This window comes from Piliocolobus tephrosceles, chromosome 11 (assembly GCF_002776525.5).
Source record: "Piliocolobus tephrosceles isolate RC106 chromosome 11, ASM277652v3, whole genome shotgun sequence".
Classification (NCBI taxonomy): domain Eukaryota; kingdom Metazoa; phylum Chordata; class Mammalia; order Primates; family Cercopithecidae; genus Piliocolobus; species Piliocolobus tephrosceles.
This window is the reverse complement of record NC_045444.1, coordinates 119,196,581-119,216,456: the sequence shown is the minus strand read 5'-3', so window position 1 is coordinate 119,216,456 and position 19,876 is coordinate 119,196,581. Positions and strand designations below refer to the sequence as shown.

Sequence of the window (19,876 nt, the reverse complement as noted above, 5' to 3'; positions counted from 1 at the left end):
AGTCCCAGCTACTCAGGAGGCTGAGGCAGAACTGCCTGAACCTGGGAGGCAGAGGCTACAGTGAGCCAAGATCGCACCACTGCGCTCCAGCCTAGGCAACAGAGCGAGACTTCGCCTTAAAATAAGAAAGTAAGTAAGTGAATAAATAAAAAAAAAAAAAAAGATAAATTGGACATTATCAAAGTGAAAAATTTACGTGTTTCAAAGAACACTGTCAAGAAAGCAAAAAGACACACCTGTAATCCCAGCATTTGGGGGGCCGAGGCAGGCAGATCATCTGAGGCCAGGAGCTGAGACCAGCCTGGCCAACAAGGCAAAAAACCCCACCTCTACTAAAAATACAAAAAAATTAGCTGGACGTGGTGATGCTTGCCTGTAGTCCCAGGTACTTGGGAGGCTTAGACACGAGAATCACTTGAGCTGGTGAGGTGGAGGTTGCAGTGAGCCAAGATGGCGCCACTGCACTCCAGCCTGGGCAACAGAGTGAGGCTCTTGATCTCCCAAAAAAAAAAAAAAAAAAAGCAATAAGAGAATATAAAGTCCAGAATTAAATCTACACATTCACGCTCACTGACATAGATGCCAAAAACACACAATGGGGAAAGAACAGTCTCTTTAATAAATGGTGGTGGGAAAACTGGATATTCATAGGCAGAAGAATGAAATCAGAGCCTCATCTCATACCATACATGAAAATCATTACGTTAGAAATTATTGCTGGGTGATGGCCAGGCGCAGTGGCTCACGCCTGTAATCCCAGCACTTTGGGAGGCTGAGGCGGGCAGATCACGAGGTCAGGAGATTGAGACCATCCTGGCTAACACGGTGAAATCCCGTCTCTACTAAAAACACAAAAAATTAGCCGGGAGTGGTGGTGGGCACCTGTAGTCCCAGCTACTGGGAGGCTGAAGCAGGAGAATGGCATGAACCCAGAAGGCGGAGCTTGCAGTGAGCCGAGATCACGCCACTGCACTCCAGCCTGGGCCACAGAGCGAGACTCATCTCAGAAAAAAAAAAGAAAAAGAAATTATTGCTGGGTGATTTATGGGAATTTGTTGTACTACTATTCTGCTTCAGTCTAAAACTTGCTTTTAAAAAAACTATGCATTTTACAACATTTCCACTAAATACTTGAGCAAAAACCAGAAAGATAAGACAAATTTTATTTTTCCTCTAGAAAACAGGTTTTCATTTGAAGAAATTTAGACAGAAGTAATAAAAGCCAGTTAGGTTTCTTTTGGTAATTTTCAGCAACCTGAAAAACTTTTAGATAGGCTATCTTAATGTCCTAGTATTTTCTAAATCACTAATTCTCAGATTTAAAGAACAATCAGGGCCGGGCGCGGTGGCTCAAGCCTGTAATCCCAGCACTTTCGGAGGCCGAGATGGGAGGATCACGAGGTCAGGAGATCGAGACCATCCTGGCTAACACAGTGAAACCCCGTCTCTACTGAAAAAATACAAAAAACTAGCCGGGCGTGGTGGCGGGCGCCTGTAGTCCCAGCTACTAGGGAGGCTGAGGCAGGAGAACGGCGTGAACCCGGGAGGCAGAGTTTGCAGTGAGCCGAGATCGCGCCACTGCACTCCAGCCTGGGTGACAGAGCGACACTCCGTCTCAAAAAAAAAAAAAAAAAAGAACAATCAGAAGAGAAAACCATCTGGTCACCTGTTTGCGTAACAATTCTTCCTGCTTCCGCCTTTCTTCCTCTTCTCTTCTCCTCTCTTCCAGTCTTCTAAGAGCTTCTTCTTGCTGCTGTCTTTCTTCCTCTTCTCGCTGTCGCCTTAATGCAATTTCCTGCTCCCGCTGGCGACGCAAAGCCTCTTCCTAAGGAAAAAAGATGGAGGGTGGGGGGTGGGGGAGGGACTCAGGTCTATCATTCAATTTATTATGTCATATTTGGAAAGTAATAGGCTATGTGCTGCTAAGACTCTGTTAAACAGTAAACATAAAAGTAATCATGATCTGGAGTAAAAAGTATGCATGTAAATTGGGGAACTGGACACATTACAATAAAAAGAAAATTGAATTTAAAATATTAGTAGTTAAATTACAATAAACTGTGGAGTCTATCCTGGTTTCTATATTAGCTACATCATTTACTGATTAACCCTATAAAGAGTTACATTAGAATTAAAGCTTTGGTTTCTCCATTGGTATTTTTAATCCCTATTTTTTTAAATCAACTGGGAACTTAAGGCATAGAGTGGGCAAATCAACATGGCCACCAAAAATTTTGGCATAAGATAAATTCTCCCAGTCAGAAGTACTGAGTAAAGCCATGTGTCCCAGAACATGTTCTGAAGATCAAAAGTTCCACCAATACTATTAATTATCACACAGAAAGAGGTCCCATTGTTGAGATCATTTATAGAAAACTGAGCAACACAGAATTAAACATACTTCTTTACTGCAATACGCCTTAGAGCCTCTATATGCTGTGGTATAGTGTGACGCTAAGAATTAACAGTAGTTCTCATTTCATCTCAGCATGGATCTTTTTTGTTTTTCACAGAGCACCTCTTGGGGCTAAAACGTAGGAAACAAGTGGTAAAGGCTAGACTGTGGGGCTATTAAGAGAGTGGATCCTTTCAAGTGAAGTCTAGGAAAATCTCAGTGGAAAAATGAGCCAAGCACATGAATGGTGAATTCCCGACCAAAAAAAAACAAACAAACCAAAAAACATTAAAAGTGTTATACCTCACTGGTTATAAATCCTTAAGCAAAGACTTAGCTACAAGGACTTTCATTCAAACACTTATCTAACAGTGAAGAACTGGAAACAACCCTCATGTCCAACAACAGGGAATTGGTTAACTTATTATAATTTACTTATATAAAATGAAACAATACAGCTAGCAAGTATGATGATGTAGATTTTTAGATACACATTTGACATGGAAATATGACATAATTCATGTCAAAAGAAGGGTTATAAAACACAAGTACAAATAATATATACCTCCAGCCTGGGTGACAGTGAGACTCTGTCTCCAAAAAAATAAAAAAAAGAAACCAAAAAGAGAATACAAAGCCCAGAAATAAATCCACACACTTATACTCAATTGATTTTTGACACAGATGCCATAAACACACAATGGGGGAAAGAACAGTCTCTTTAACAAATGGTGGTGGGAAAACTGGATATCTACAGGCAGAAGAATGAAATAAGACCCTCATCTCACACCATATACAAAAATCATTACATTCAAAATTATTGTTGGGTGATTTCTGTCTAAATTTCTTCAAATGAAAACCTGCTTTCTAGGGGAAAAATAAAACGTGTCTTATCTTTCTAGTTTTTGCTCAGTTATACAGTGGAAAATGTTGTAAAGCAAATATATGTGTAGAGTTTTTTTTGCTCCCTATTTAGAAACACTAAAATAGAGAGAAGAGGTTCATTAAGGGAAAGAATAAAGAGAAGGTAGAGTCTTAGTCAAAGATATTTTTTTAAAGTACATTTGAATGGTCAATAAGCATGTGAAAAGATGCCCAACAACACTAATCATTAGAGAAATGTAAATCAAAACCACAATGAAATACCACTTCATACCCATTAAAAAAAGTTATCATCAAAAAGAAACAAAGCAAAACCAAAAAAATAAAATAAAATAACAAGTGTTGGTGAGAATGTGGAGATTGCCAGTAGGAATATAAAGTGGTACAGCATCTGTATGAAACAATATGGCAGTTCTTTAAAAAATTCAAAAGAGAATGACCATATGATCCAGCAATTCCACTTCTAGGTGTATACACAAAAGTGTTGAAAGTAAGGACTCAAACAGATTATCTATACACCCATGTTCACAGCAGCATTATTCACAATAGCTAAAACGTGGAAGTCATCTAAATGTCCATCAACAGAGGAATGGATAAACACACAATGGAATATTATTCAACCTTCAGAAGGAAGGAAATTCTGATATATGCTGCAACATGAATAAACCTTAAGCAAAATAAGCCCAACACAAAAGGACAAATATTGTATAATTCTACTTACATAAGAAATTGATTTAGCTTAAATTCACAGACACAGAAAGAAGAATGGTGGTTACTAGGAGCTATGGGATGGAGGGAGTGGGGCTCCTTGTTTAATGGGTATGCAGTTTGCAAAACTGGAGAAGTTCTACAGACATGTTTGTGAGGGTTGCACAGCAATATGAATGAATATACTTGACACCACTGAAAGTACACTTAAAATGGTAAATTTTATGTTATGAATATGTTAGCACAATTTTTTGCAAAGCCCATGTAACTTCTAAAATTTGACATTTAATGCTGCACATCAAAGTTACTTTCTCGTTGCTTTTAGACAGAAGGACAGAACTTCTGAAATCTAACTGGTTTATAAAACCCTAGGAAATAAGCAAAGAAAATCAATTCCAGTGGTTTACTAGGACTGAAGAATGAAGAATATCCCTACAGTGGGTGTTGGTGGAAAACAGAGATTCTTTCCAAAGGTGAGTGAGTATTCTAAGGTTCTAACCCCAATCCTATGGACTTCAGGAGTATCTGTGAAATGATGAAAGAAGGCAGCCTGAAAGCCCTCATCAAGCACTAATCCTATGATCAGAGTCCCCAGACATATACCTGTTTCCTTCGGGCAAGTTCTTCTTCCTCTCGCCTTTTCCTTTCTTCTTCCTGCTGTCGCCGAAGAATTTCCTCCTGTTGTCTTCGGAGTTCTTCTTGCCTCTTTCGCTCTTCCTCTTCCCGTTTCGCCCTCATTTCTGCCTCTCTTCTCTCTTGCTCTAGCTGTGATTACACAAGAGTATTCTTAGAAACTTGAAACCAAGCACAGGCACACTCCAAAAGCACTGACCAGTAATATTCGCTCATTCAGTCAGCTGCTTGTACTGTACTGCAACCAGGTGATCCAACAGATCAATAAACAAAATGTTATATACATACAAAGGAATATTATTCAACCTTTAAAAGGAAGGAAATTCTGACATATGCTACAACATGAACACCCTGTAACAACTCTAAGCTGTGACATATCACAGTAATTAGAAGAATTTTATGATTGTCTCAATTGAACGCACTTTCCTCCCACCTATACTTGCCTCCACACTCCACGTTAGCATTTTACCACACAGAAGAGTAACATCAGAATGCTCTTGGATGGTACTTCTTTACTCATCCCTACAAATCATTTTCTGATTGAACATTTAACAGTTATATGTTCAATATATGGCTATAATGTTTTAACAGCAATGTTGTATGAACCTTTCCACATTCTGGGCACTCTAAGGGGGCTGTCACAACCTCAGGGGATAAGAATGCATTCAGAATAAAACAGCAACAACACTCTCTTGTACACATGAGAACCCAGAAATCATTACAATGACACTAGGTATTGATGTAGACATTCTTTTCTGTCAAGTACTAAAACCAAAATTCAAGATTTAGCTCCTCCAAAAAATGTGAGTGGAACACACAATCTAATGTTGACGTTGGGCTTTTTGTCTGCTACGTCTGTGGATACTAAGAAATATAAACAAACACCACTATAAAGATTCAATGGGAGAACTCAAGCCACATATCAGGAGCCTCATAAATAATGTAGCGGATATTTTCTCACATTCTTGTTACTTATAACAAATGTTCATACCATGAATAACATAACTAAAATATATGTGTGTCTATAATCGACAATGTGCCAACTAATCAAACCAAACATAGTAATTTAAATTCTGTTTTGAGGTTTTTTTTGGGAGAAGAGAGCACAGTAAAGACACAATATGAATGTACTTATAACAGCTAAGCAGCAGTAAACTGAAAATAAAAAGTAAAAACTATAGCTAGCTAGAGAGATGAATAAACAGCAATGTTCATGTCCTGTAGCCAGATGACAATGCACGGTTGTAGAAGAATGAGTTTCAGACCTTTGCAGCTTTGGCCTTCTCTAGCTGCTGAAGCTGTTCCAGGGCAGGGCCTGGTGTCGTGGTGTCCAGAGGAAGATCCCATACACTACCACCTTCCCAAACTGTAAGACAACAAAAGAAAGAACAAGGGATGACAGAGCTTACACACATGGTAAAATATCCGTAGGAATCATGAAAAAAGCTGCTTCCCTGTGCCTAAATGAGCTCCACCAAACACATCTGTTTTGCCTCTGAGTAGACTGAACTGCCAATGGACTTTAGTTTCTACGAATATCCTTCAACACATCTAGAATGAAGGGAAGTACCAGGCACTTATAGGAATTAACTTCATCCTTACAAAGCCCTATAAGGTTTCTATTCATACCCCCATTTTTACAGATGAACAAACTAAGGGTCAGAAGTAGTTTCTAACATTCCCAAAGGCACATGGCAAGCATGTGGCCATGTCAGGATTTAAATCCCAGTGTATTAGACTCCACATAGATTTCCAGTAACCATATAGCCTCTTACTGCACACCAACTAGAGAGAAGTAGGTGGCTGCACCATACTGTGAATGCCACTCAAGTGTTCACTTTAAAATGGTTAATTTTGTGTTAAGTGAATTTCATCTCAATAAAGAGTGAAAGTAAGCATTACAGCTGGAGCTGTGGAGACCTTTGGAAAGGCCAGGCAGGTCTTACAAGTGAAACCTGGTCCTGCTAACCTGAAGGGCACTGCAAGATCACATTTGGAAGTAAACAGATAATGGCTTCTGAGTTCATTTTCCTATTGCCAGCGAAGTTTGCTAGCACCATTTTTCAGCACTATCTTCTACATTCCTATCATAGTCTAATTATACACTGTCAAATATTGTCTGTATGAAACCAATGGACTACTTTTAAAGGACCTTGACTGCATATAAATCCAAAGAGATAAATTGTTTAATAGAGTACTTAAAAGTTTCCAAAACACTGCAGAACACAGGTTGAGTATCCATTACCTAAAATGCTTGGGACCAGAAGCATTTCAAATTTTGGATTTTTTCAGATTTTGAAATATTTGCATATACATAATGAGCTATCTCTGAGATAAGATCCAACAAAAAATTCATTAATCTTTCATATACACTTTACAGACATAGCCTGAAGGTACTTTTTTTTTTTTTTTTTTCTGAGATGGAGTCTCACTCTGTCACCCAAGCTGGAGTGCAGTGGTGCAATCTCAGCTCACTGCAACCTCCGCCTCCAGGGTTCAAGTGATTCTCCTGCCTCAGCCTCCGGAGTAGCTGGGATTATAGGTGCCCACCACCACGCCTGGCTAATTTTTTTTTTATTTTTAGTAGAGATGGGGTTTCACCATCTTGGCCAGGCTGGCCTTGAACTGCTGACCTCGTAATCCACCTGTCTCGGCCTCCCAAAGTGCTGGGATTACAGGCATGAGCCACTGTGCCCAGTCAGCCTGAAGGTAGTTTAATGCAACATTTTTAAATAATTTGGGGCACAAAAAAAAGTTTGTGTTAAGTATTTATGTGTAAAATTGTCCAATCGTGGACTGGGCACCATGTCTCATGCTTGTAATCCTAGTAGTTTGGGAGGCCGAGGCGGGCAGATCACTTGAGGCCAGGAATTTGAGATCAGCCTGGCCAATGTGGTGAAACCCCGTCTCTACTAAAACTACAAAAATTAGCCAGGCGTGGTGGTGGGTGCCTGTAATCCCAGCTACTCGGGAGGCTGAGGCAGGGGAATCTCTTGAACCCAGGAGGCAGAGGTTGCAGTGAGCCGAGATTGCGCCACTACATGCCAGCCTCAGCAACACAGCAATACCGTCTCAAAAAAAAAAAAAAAATTCCACTTGTGAAATCATGTCAATGCTCAAAAAGTTTTAGATTTTGAAGCATTTTGGATTGTGGACTTTTGGATTAGGGATGGATGCTCAACCTGTATTCTTAACATCCTAACTATAAATGGCTACCAAGAAAAAATAAGGTACAAACAGCATGGAAAGTTGATAACGGAAGACAATCATCCTCCTGCAAAAATCTGCAGGGTCAATGTTAACAACAGAACCATGACCTGAATGGCTTAACAGCTCTAGAAAAACTCCACCAAGGCCTATAGTCTTGAGGATCTTCAACATCAACTATAATCTCTTGAAAGGACTACCCATGGATCAAACTATCCATCTCTGCAGGTATTTAGACCATAAGAAACAGAGGTGCTCAGCTGGGCGCAGTGGCTTACACCTGTAATCCCAGCACTTTGGGAGGCCAAGGTGGGCGGATCATCTCAGGTCACTTTGAGGCCAGACTGGCCACAAAGGTGAAATCCTGTCTCTACTAAAAATACAAAAATGAGTCAGGGGTGATAGCGTACACCTGTAAGTAATCCCAGCTACTTAGGAGGCTGAGGCAGGAGAATTGCTTGAACCCGGGAAGTGGAGGTTGCAGTGAGCTGAGAACGCATCACTGCACTCCAGCCTGGGTGACAGTGCAAGAGTCTGTCTCAGGAAAAAAAAAAAAAAAGAAAGAAAAACAGCAGTCCTCCACCAATACCAAAACTTAAAAAAATCTCAACCCCAAATTTTCTAATTCGATGTAAAAAGATAAAAGTGAGAAAAGGTGCTCAAATCATAGCAGGTTTTTCTTTTCCCAAAATTTCCGGGTACCTACAGTGTTAACATCAATTTTTTTTTTTTTTTTTTTTTACTTTCTTAGAGACAGAGTCTTGCTCCGTTGCCAAGGCTGAAAACGCTTGACATGATCATAGCTCACTGCAGCCTGGAACTCCTGGGCTCAAGCAATCCTCCCACCTCAGCCTCCTGAGTAGCTAGCACTACAAGCACACATCACCATGCCTAGCTTGTGTTAATTTCTAACTCAAAAGAATAGATTACCACTACTTATGTTTTTAGGTATGCTTTTTTCCCCCATCTGGCTAAAGAGATCAAAAATAATTCAAATGCTTTTTCCACACTGATCAGAGCAACATAAAAGAGACACTGACTCAAAAAAAAAAAAAAAAAATCCACTAAATAAATTCAAACAAATCCTTAAAAGTATATTTTCAGTAATACCTTCAATATTGCTTGGATCTAGTAAAAAATGAACCTTTTTGTTAACATCAAATACAAATGGATTCAGAAACCTAATATATTTTTTAAGAACTGAATTGTAAAATTATTAATAGTATCTAAATCCTCAGAGTGGTACTAAAGGTTAATCTAAATTTTTACCTGTAGGCTGTGAAGCTGTTGGCTGAAGCTCCCAGATAGAGCCAGTATCTGGCACCGACACAGACCTAGTTACTGAGGGAATGATGTTCTGATCAGATATTCTGCAAAAGGGAAATAAAAAATTAACTTGTTCTTATCATTTGCAAAAAAAAAAAAAAAAAAACAGATGAAGAGGAATTTCTAGATTATATGTAGGTTCTCCAGGTTATCTGGCTAGAAAACGCCTTCCCTCTTTTACTAAAACCTAACACTACCAAAGCAATTTAGAGTGGAACAAAGAGAAGGGCACAATGATCACACTTCTGGAATCCTCTATGGTAATACTGACTTCTAAATGATGGATATACCTACTGTATATTCATATCTTAAAGATATGTATACCTTAAAGATACTGTATATCCATATCTTAAAAAAAAAACAGATCATCTCAATAGAAGTCACAGAGACAGCATATTATAATGAAAAACTCAATGCACTTTAAGATAAAAGGTCTGCATTTTAGCCTGAGTTTCCTGTGTGTTATATTAATCAAGTCCTATAACCTCTCAGAGTCCCAGTTTGCCCATCCATAAAATGGAGTTCCTACCACCTAAACTGCCTACCTCACAGGATGTGTTAAGGCTCAAAAGAAATACAAACAGTTTTGGCTGAATGAGACAATAAGATTTTTAAGAGCAGTGACTGATACTTGTTCAGGAGAAATATTACTCTGAATGATAATCTGAAACAGCAGAAATTTCTTCTAGACTTCTAGCATAATTTCCTTTTCCTTAGACCTACCTTAATGGCTTTTGAGTTCTAGAAAATAAAAACCTTGTGTGGTGTGGCTAATACTTTGAGATACTATGGGTAAAAGTGAAATTAAAATCCTAGGCTATAGTTTTTCTGTTGCAGGTTCCATAAGATGACACTGTTTCTCAAGTGTTCCCATTATTCTCTGGTCTTTTGATTAATCAAAATTTATCTCTATGAGTAAAATACCAAATAAACGTTTATCTCCACCTGAAATATTTTTTAAAAATGTATTGTTTTTACATACAACATGCAGGTATGTGTTGGGAGTGTTCCGGTGCCAGAAATCACACACTATACCAGAATTTCTCCTTGCTTCTCTTTCTTTCACAACACATGCACCTAATATGACACATAATGGAATGACCACCAACCTCATCTTCAGGGCCTGAAACTGCTGAAGCAGAAGTGCCAACTGCTGTTGCTGCTGGGAAGACAGGGCTGCTTTCTGCTGTTGGGCCAAAACCTGTGCATATTGTTGTCTTCAAAAAGTAAAAAAAGGTATAACCTGTCAATCCACATTTAGTTCACATGGCTGAGATGTTGAAAGACAAAGTTCAATTCAAAGCCCTCCCTCATCCCCGGAAACATTATTAGAAACAGCTATCAAATATATTTTATAGTTCTTCATTATAACAGACATATAGAAATGCTTCATTCTAGAAAGAACTGAACCCATAGATGGCATGTTTCCAAGTGAAAGAGGAAAGCAAAAAAATTCACAATTCAATGCAAAGTGGTCTATTCAGAGAAAATATTTTAAAAATCACAAATGTCAAAAACTGGTAAACTCCAAAGATAACCTTTTATCGGAAATCAAGTGAAAAATAAAACAGATTCAAATCAGTAGCTTTTTCCATATGATGCACCCTTTGTAAAAAATGTAACACTTCTACAAAAATTCATACATTGATAGTCTTCAACTTAGAAAAATTTAGGTAATTTTTCTTCACTAGATCAGGGTTAAACTTTTGTAATGGGCCAGAGAGTAAATAGCTTCATCGCTGCAGGTCATATACTGTCTGTTGCAACTACTCGATTCTGCCATCGTAAGGCAAGAGCAGCAATACACACCCCACAAACCAAAAGGTGTGTCTGTTTCCATAACACTTTGCTTATAAAAATAGAGAGCAGGACAGATTTAGCCCAAAGGTCAGACTTTGCCAACCTTTGCACCACATAACATCAAGTCTCATTTCTTCTACAAAAGGGATACAACAAAACCTGACTGACTTGGCTGTCATTCCACACCACTTCTAAAAGAATTATAGAAGTGGATTTCACTTTCCCACTCTCATGCATATATATATATGCGCATATATATATATAGAGAGAGAGAGAGCTTACAAAATTAAAGTTATGTGTCATCTTCTAAACTTCTGGTATTTAAAAGTAAGATAAGCCAGGAGTGGTGGCTCACGCCTGTAATCCCAGCACTCTGGAAGGCAAGGCAGGCAGATTACTTGAGGCTGGGAGTTCAAGGCCAGTCTCGCCAACACAGTGAAACCCCATCTCTACTAAAAATACAAAAATAGGCTGGGCGTGGTGGCACATGCCTGTTAGTCCCAGCTACTCAGGAAGCTGAGGCACATGAATCACCTGAACCAGGGAGGTGGAGGTTGCAGTGAGCCGAGATCATGCCACTGTACTCCAGCCTGGATGACAGAGTGAGGCTCTGTCAAATAAATAAATAAATAAATAAATAAGTAAGTAAGTAAGTAAATGACAAGACTAAAATTAGAATGTATGGCAGTAAGATGCCACTAGCTGGGCAACTGAAGTGCCATATAAGCCGTTAGTTCTCTCTGCTGTAAAAGATGAGACTTGAGAGCAGATTCTATTTAAAGTCCCTTTTCATGCTGCAGTACATCCTACTGCATAACTCTTCTTACTGTATTAAAAACTGCTGGTACTGCAGGTGCTGCATCTGGTATAAGGCTGTGAGTTCTTGCTGCCTGGTCAGTCGTTCCTGGTCCAGTTCTCCCTAGGAATGAAGTGGTGAGGAAATAAATACCATTAAATAAACTGCAAAGAACCTAAAAGCCACTTAGTACAGGTATCTGAAATCGAAATGAATCTAAGACCTTTACCTCACACTCTACTACCCAAACACTTGAGTAAAAACTCAGACATCTTTAAAAACTAAACAGCGCCTTCTAGTGGAAACAGTGGTGTCAATATTATAAAAGATTCCCTGAGGTGACAAAGGATCCTTATTTCAGCTGCCATTCTCCATTCCTGCCCTTAAAGCTGAACGTTCAACTGTACTCCAGAGTTATTACTGTAACTGAAAGACTGTATAATTAGATAATGCAGAAATTAGAGAAACTTGATATAATACAGAAAAATGTAAAAGTATCTAAAGGTCAAAGGAAATGTTATAGAATTTTATAATGGTATATAAGAAAGGCAGGGAGCCAGTATCTATCTTAAAGATGTTAAGAATATAAATAGAGGTCAGGTGCGGTGGCTCACACCTGTAATACCAGCACTTTGGGAGGCCAAGGCAGGCGGATCACGAGGTCAGGGATTTGAGACCAGCCTGGCCAACATGATGAAACACCATCTCCACTAAAAATACAAAAATTAGCTGGGTGTGGTGGCACACGCTTGTAGTCCTAGCTACTCAGGAGGCTGAGGCAGGCGAATCACTTGAACCTGGGAGGTGGAGGTTGCAGTGAGCCTAGACTGCGCCACTGCACTACAGCCTGGGCGATAGAGCAAGACTCCGTCTCAAAAACAGCAACAACAACAAAATATATCTATATACTTTGATAACTATAACTCCCCCAAAATAAAGTGTTTCTGTTGCTATTAATACATCATGAGTTAGAAAAAATAAGTTGCAGTAAAATAAAACCAATTTTTTTAGCTCATATGTGAAATAATATGACTGGAATTTAAATTATGAAAAGTTACAATTAGGAGAAAGAAACATGAAGTATAAGATAACAGAAGAAAAAGTGTAAGTATGACAGACTAGGTAAATCATAAGTTTATATCTTTATTATATATTGATTATAGTTTGAAATAAGACATTTGATACACAATTTCTTGGGGTAGGGATTATCTGAAATTCAGAGACTTTTTTTTGTTTATTCAATACTGGAGGATAGCTACTACCTTAGGTTCATCTAAAATGTCTACATGAAAAACTAAGTTTCAAGGTATACATTCATCATGAAGGGGGGCTCTCTTATCAGCAATATTCAGGGCAAAGACGATAACAGACAGGAAGCAGGGCTTTGCACAGTTTCCCTCCTACACAGGTATGACTGAGGTTCAGCTCCTCTAACTGGAAACTGGGAAGTGGACTATTGCAAGCATGCCAATATCCAAGAGATGAGCTTTCAGCTTCTGCAATGTGCAAGATCAAAGCCCATCTTAATTTCAGAGAAGGGAAATAAAGCTTAAACTTGATATATAAGTTAAATTTATATGCTGCAACACACAGTATAATTTTTCTCGTGACTTAAAACAACTAGGATGGTGTGAGAAAAAATTCCTCTCACCTAGGAATCTTCCATTCTAGACCACTGCTCTCCACAAACTATAGGTCTCAACACATTAGTGGACTTTGAAATCAAATACTGGGTTAAGATCAACATTTAAAAGAAACAAAACGGAAAAAAAGCCACTTTCCTCACCTACACACTCCCTTGACTACAGAGTGTAGGTCTTACTCATCTTCATCTCCTAAGAACCTAATAGGAGGCCTGGCACAGGCCCTCAATATACAATTGGTGAGTAAGTCAATGGTGACTTTACTATAGAAACGCAGTGTCCATACTAAAGGTTTATGGGCTGGGTACAGTGGCTCATTTCTGAAATCCAGCACTTTGAAAGGCCGAGGTGGGAGGACCACCTGAGCCCAGGAGTTTGAGACTGGCCTGGGCAACATGGCGAGACTCCATCTCTTTAAAAAAAAAAGAAAAAAAAAAAAGTTTATTGGTAACTTTTAACTATAGCCCGTCACCAGACAGTCTAACCTGGAGAAGAAAAAATGAGGTACCGGTGACAGACCTCCAAAAGGAACACTACTGAGAGAGTCCAAGAGCAGCCGCAAGAGGAAGAAGGATGTCCCTGCCAATAGTACCCCAGTGTCAGAGCCCTAGGGAGATCACCAGCATTAAGGTTCCTTTTATTATTATTATTTTTGAGACAGGGTCTCACTCTGTTGCCCAAGCTGCAGTGCAATGGCGCAATCACGACTCACTGCAGCCTCGACTTCTAGGCTCAAGTGATCATCCCACCTCTGTCACTGATTGCCACCACATCCGGCTAGTTTTTTATGATTATTATTTTATTACTATCTGTAGAGACAAGTCTCACTTCATTGTCCAGGGTGGTTTTAAACTCCTGGGCTCAAGCAATCCTCCAACTCTGGCCTCCCAAATCCCTTCCACACTGGGATTACAGAAGTGAGCCAATGTGCCCGGCCATGGTTCCATTTTTTAATTAAAATACAAGTAACTAAATTTTTTTTAAGTCCTCAAAATATTTTTGAAGCACTGGTAACATTTATTTTAAGGCAAATCTTAAATTTAGAAACATTATGAGTGAGAAGGCAAGAGGCAAATCAAGTGGAAGAGAGGGGAATGTTTATTCTAACTAGAGGCAGTAAAGAAAGTCAAAGAGGTCAACTGTGTTGAAGCCTAGCAGATAAAGGTAAAAGCTCCGAAATGAGCTTAGAAAGGTAAGGTGCCAGGCATTGCAGCACCTGGTAGGTAGGCCAGGATAAGGTGTTGGTCTTCATTTTACATCTGCTGGAACGTGACTAAAGAATTCCATTTCTCTGTTGGGGAGGTGGTGGAGTATGAAGAGGATGGGCACAGGTTACTTGAGTTTTGAAAAGATCATTATGGCTAAATATTCAGTCTTCCATTCAGACTTTCCCTTACGATTTCCATTAATTTCAAAGAACTACAATTCCTTCATTAGATGATATATTTGGTTGTGTTTTCAAAGAGAATCAAGTGTTTCTGTGACTAATATGTATTTCAGGTGAGGTGGAAGGTACTTACCATATGGGGAGGGGGAGCTGGACCTGGAGAAAAGGGAACTCTTCCCCACATTTTCATGATATCGCCAAGAGGTTGGAAGCTTTCATCACATGCTCTCTTCACCAATAAAGACATAGTAAAATAGCCCGCCTGAAACCATTCTGCCATCTCCTGATTATTGAAGGGACCTATAATAGCACCAATTAAACAGAAGGACAATAAGAAACCTTTCAGACAGAGAAACAAATATTTCCTGCATCTGATCCTCATCGAGGTGGCATCTGTCAAAAGGTTTTATACCATCTAATTTAATTCACCTCTAAAGGTAGCTAACAGACTTCTAATAAAATAATTTAAAAATAAAGTCTGTGTTTATACATCCCAAATTATCAGCAGTACTTCAATTATAAGGAGCATAACTGTCTCTATCTCAATCTCTACAACATTAATGTGTCAGTAAAGTATGATACAATTGAAGAGTTAAGTATTTACTAGACTTTGTATCATTTAGGCATTAAGAATATAAACATGCAGGGCTGAAAACGTTCTCCAATTTTCATTTTCTGCCATAGATTAGTGAAAGTGGGGCAAAATGTAAATAATAATTAAGACAAATTATAATTCACTCTCTGACCTTGGTAGTGGGGAAAAAACGAATATTCTCTGAATGTTTTATAATATGAAATAATCAAGCATTTCATATACATAAAATTAACATACAAATTCACTCTGATCAAAAACCATTAATTCATTCAACAAATATTTACTTAACATTGATGATATACGATGTAGACAGTAGGGATATGGCAATAAATAAAGCAAAGCCCTGGAACTTCCACTTCAGAAAATGAAGTAGATGTACTTTTCCATATTTCTACATATGGAAAAGTAGATGTACTTTTCCATATTTCTCCTCTAAGTACAACTAGAAACCCTGGACATTGTATTAATATATAAAACAAATAACACTGAAAGGTGGAGAGAAGAAGGGAGGCTGACTAGGGGTCTCAGTGATGACATGATCATGAATTCCCTGGTTTTTCTTTTTATAGCATATATCACAGATTTGAAGATGAAGAAGCCAGCAACCAAAACACATGACCTAATTATATGCTATCTACAAGAAAGTCACACAAAATATAACAAAGTAGGCAGACTGAAGAGATAAAAAGATATATCATGCAAATATTAACTTAAAGTAAGCTATATTCATGTTTGATAAAGTTGACTTCAGAGCAAAGAAAATTATGAGAGACAGAGAGATATAATAAAGAAGGGTCAATACTCATAGAAGACGCAGGAATTGTAATATGTATGTACCAAACAACAAAGCTCCAAAATATACGAAGCAGGATCTGACAGAACTGAAAAAAAGAAACAGACAAATCCACAAATTGAAGACATAACCACCATGTGATAGCCTAACTAGCAGAAAATCTGCAAGATTACAGAATTCAACAACACCATCAACCAAAAGAAGTGAAATGACTTTACAGAACATTCCAAATATAGAAAAATACATATTCTTTTCAACTAACCACAGAACATACAGCAATAATAGAACATATTTGGGGCAATAAAACAAACATAAAAAGATTTTTAAAAATTGAAATCATATTCAGTGTATACTGCTCGAGTGATGGGTGTACCAAAATCTCACAGATCACCACTAAATAACTGACTCATGTAACCAAATATCACCTGTTCCCCAAAAACCTATGGGAAAAAAAAAAAAATCATATATAGTATGTTCTTTACCACCAAGAATCAAGCTAGAAATCAATACAAGAAAACTAACAGGAAATCTTCCAAACACTTAGAAACCCAAAAATATACTTCAAAATAATCCAAGGGTAAAAGAGGAAGTCTCAAGGGAAATAAAAATACACAGATCTGAATGGAAATAAAAATACAGGCTGGGCACAGTAGCTCATGCCTCTAATCCCAGCACTTTAGGAGGCCAAGGTGGGTAGATCACCCGAGGTCAGGAGTTCGAGACCAGCCTGGCCAACATGGTGAAAGCTTGTCTCTACTAAAAAACACAAAAATCAGAAAAATTAGCTGGGCATGGTGGCGCATGCTTGTAGTCCCAGCTACTTGGGAGGCTGAGGCAGGAGAATTGCTTGAACCTGGGAAGCAGAGGTTGCAGCGAGCCAAGATCACACCACCACACTCCAGCCTGGGTGACAGAGTGAGACTCAGTCTCAAAAAAACAAAGAAAGAAAATGAAAATAATGAAAATACACATATCTAATTTTGTGGGATACAACTAAAGAAGTGCTGAGAGAGAAATTTATAGTATTAAATGTTTCCATTAGAAAAGAGAAAAAGTTCCAAATCAATAATCTAAGCTCCCAATTCATAAATCTAAAAAGAACAAAATAAAGCCAGGCATGGTGGCTCATGCCTGTAATCTCAGCACTGTGGGAGGCCAAGGCAGGCAGATCACTTGAGATAAGCCTGGCCAACATGGTGAAAGCCCATTTCTACTAAAAATACAAAAATTAACCGGGTGTGGCGGCACGTGCCTGTAATCCCAGCTACTTGGGAGGCTGAGGCACAACAATCACTTGAACCCAGGGGCAGAGGTTACAGTGAGCCAAGATCATGCCACTGTACACCAGCCTGGGTGACAGAGTAAGACCGTGTCTCCAAAAAGAAAAGAAGAGAAATAAAATGAAATAAAATAAACCCTAAGCAATCAGAAGGAAAGAAATTATGAGTAGAAATAAAACTGAAAATAAGAATAACTCTTTATTTCAGTGCAAGAGAGAAAATGCAGTGAATAAAGAATCGATTTTTAGAAAATTTCAGTATAACTGAGAAACCTCTAGCAAGACTGACAAGAAAAAAAGAGAAATACACACATTTCCAATATCACAAATGAGATATCACTACAGAACCTGCAGACATCAAAAGGATAATAAGGAAATACTACAAACAACTCTATACACATACATTTGATATCTTAGACAAAATGAACCAATTCATTTAAAAACACAAACTACCACAGCTCGCTCACATAAAATAGATCATTTAAATAACTTTAAAACTACTAGGGAAATAGAAAATATAATTTTTAAATTTCCAAAAAAGAAGGCTCCAGGTGGGTTCAATGGAGAACTCCACCAAACATTTAAAGAAGAATTAACGCCAATTCTAAAAAAACCTCTTTCAGAAAATAAAAGGGGAAGACGTACTTTCCCATTCATTTTATGAACCTAATATTACCCTGATACTAAAACTACACAAAAAACAAAACTATAAAACAACATCCCTCATGAATACAGATACAAAAATCTTTACCAAAAATTGGAAAATATAATTCACCAATATCTACAAAAGATATCATGACCAAGTGGTATTTATTTCAAGGATGCCAAGCTAGTTCAATATTCCAACAGCAATCAATATAACCCACCACATGAAATGGAGGCAGGAAAAGTATCTGACAAAATCCAATACCCACTCACAATAAAAACTCTCAGAAAACAGGAATGAATGGGTACTTTCTCAACTTGATAAAGAACATCTATAAAAACCTTACAGCTAACATTACATTTAATTATTAAAGACTGAATGTATTCCCTTTAAAAGAAGAACACAGGAAAACAAGGGAAGGATGTCTACTCTCACCACTCTCACTCAATATAGTGATCAAACACACAATAAGGCAACAAAAACAAATAAAAGGCATACAGATTTAAAATGAAGATCTAAAGCTGCCCCTATTTATAGATAAATATGACTGTCTATGTAAAATCTCAAGGAAACTACCCAAAGAACAGAAAGCAAAAAGAACTCCTTGAGCTAATAAATGAGCTCAAACATTTACAATCACTGAAGAAAAAAAAAAAAAAAAACTGAGATGCTCAGATGTAAATCTACACGTACAGAATGTGTGCTGAAAACTATGCAACACTGATGAAAGAAATCAAAGATCTAATGACACAGACAGACATACCAAGTTCATGAACTAAAAGACTAACATGGCAAAGACATCAATTCTTCTCAAACTGATAAAGAGGTTCAACATAATTCCTATCAGAATCTCAACAAGATTTTTAGTAAATACGGACAAGATTATCCTAAAAATTTTTATGGAAAGGCAAAGGAACTACAAAGTTAAAAAAAATTTTTAAAAAGAAGATTAAACTGGGAAGAAGTCTACCCAATTTCAAGACTTATTATACAGCTACAGTAATCAAGATTGTATAGTACTGGTGAAGGAAGAGACAGTGATCTATGGGACAAAATTAAGAAGCAGAAATAGAAACAGAACCACAAAGAAACAGACCCACACAAATATGCTTAACTAAATTTTGACAAAAGTGAAAGGAAACAATTTAAGAGAGAAAAGACATTCTTGATCCTGAAGCAAATGGACACTCATTGAGAAAAAAACAACAAAAAACAACTAGCTTACATGAAAATTAATTTAAAATGGACCGCGAACTTAAATGTAAAATATAAAAACTATAACATTTTTCCACGGAAAAAAAAAAACTGTTGGAATCTAAAGCTTAGGCAAAGTGTTCTTGTTAAACTTAATACAAAAAAGAACCACCTATAAAAGAAAAACAGTTATCTATTGGATTCATCAAAATTTACAACTTTTTGCTCTGTGAAAGACCCTATTAAGAGAATGAAATGAGAAGATAAAGACTGACAAAAAATATGTGCAAACCACATATCCATCAAAGGGCTAGTATCTAGAATCAGTAATCAAAAATCTCTGAACAGGCTGGGCACAGTGGCTCACGCCAATAATCCCAGCACTTTGGGAGGCCAAAGTGGGCGGATTACCTGAGGTCAGGAGTTCAAGACCAGCCTGGCCAACATGGCAAAATCCCGTCTCTACTAAAAATACAAAAATTAGCCAGGCATGGTGGCACACGCCTGTAATCCCAGCTACTCAGGAGTCTGAGGCAGGAGAACTGCTTGAGCCTGGGAGACGGCGGTTGCAGTGAGCTGAGATCATGCCACT

At 38.1% G+C, this 19,876-nt stretch overlaps 1 protein-coding gene across 4 annotated transcripts in view; it reads right to left on the bottom strand.

Annotated features, from left to right (window-relative positions):
• GIGYF2 (GRB10 interacting GYF protein 2) overlaps window positions 1-19,876 on the bottom strand; it is a 165,765-nt gene that overhangs the window by 37,642 nt on the left and 108,247 nt on the right. For all 4 annotated transcript variants that reach the window (XM_023188562.1, XM_023188560.1, XM_023188563.1 and 1 more), the window contains 7 exons: window positions 14,911-15,077; window positions 11,779-11,870; window positions 10,261-10,368; window positions 9,095-9,195; window positions 5,884-5,984; window positions 4,589-4,750; window positions 1,667-1,825 (listed from right to left, as the gene is read on the bottom strand). In XM_023188562.1, coding sequence (XP_023044330.1) covers window positions 1,667-1,825; window positions 4,589-4,750; window positions 5,884-5,984; window positions 9,095-9,195; window positions 10,261-10,368; window positions 11,779-11,870; window positions 14,911-15,077 — 890 coding nt within the window. The remainder of the gene's footprint in view (window positions 1-1,666; window positions 1,826-4,588; window positions 4,751-5,883; window positions 5,985-9,094; window positions 9,196-10,260; window positions 10,369-11,778; window positions 11,871-14,910; window positions 15,078-19,876) is intronic.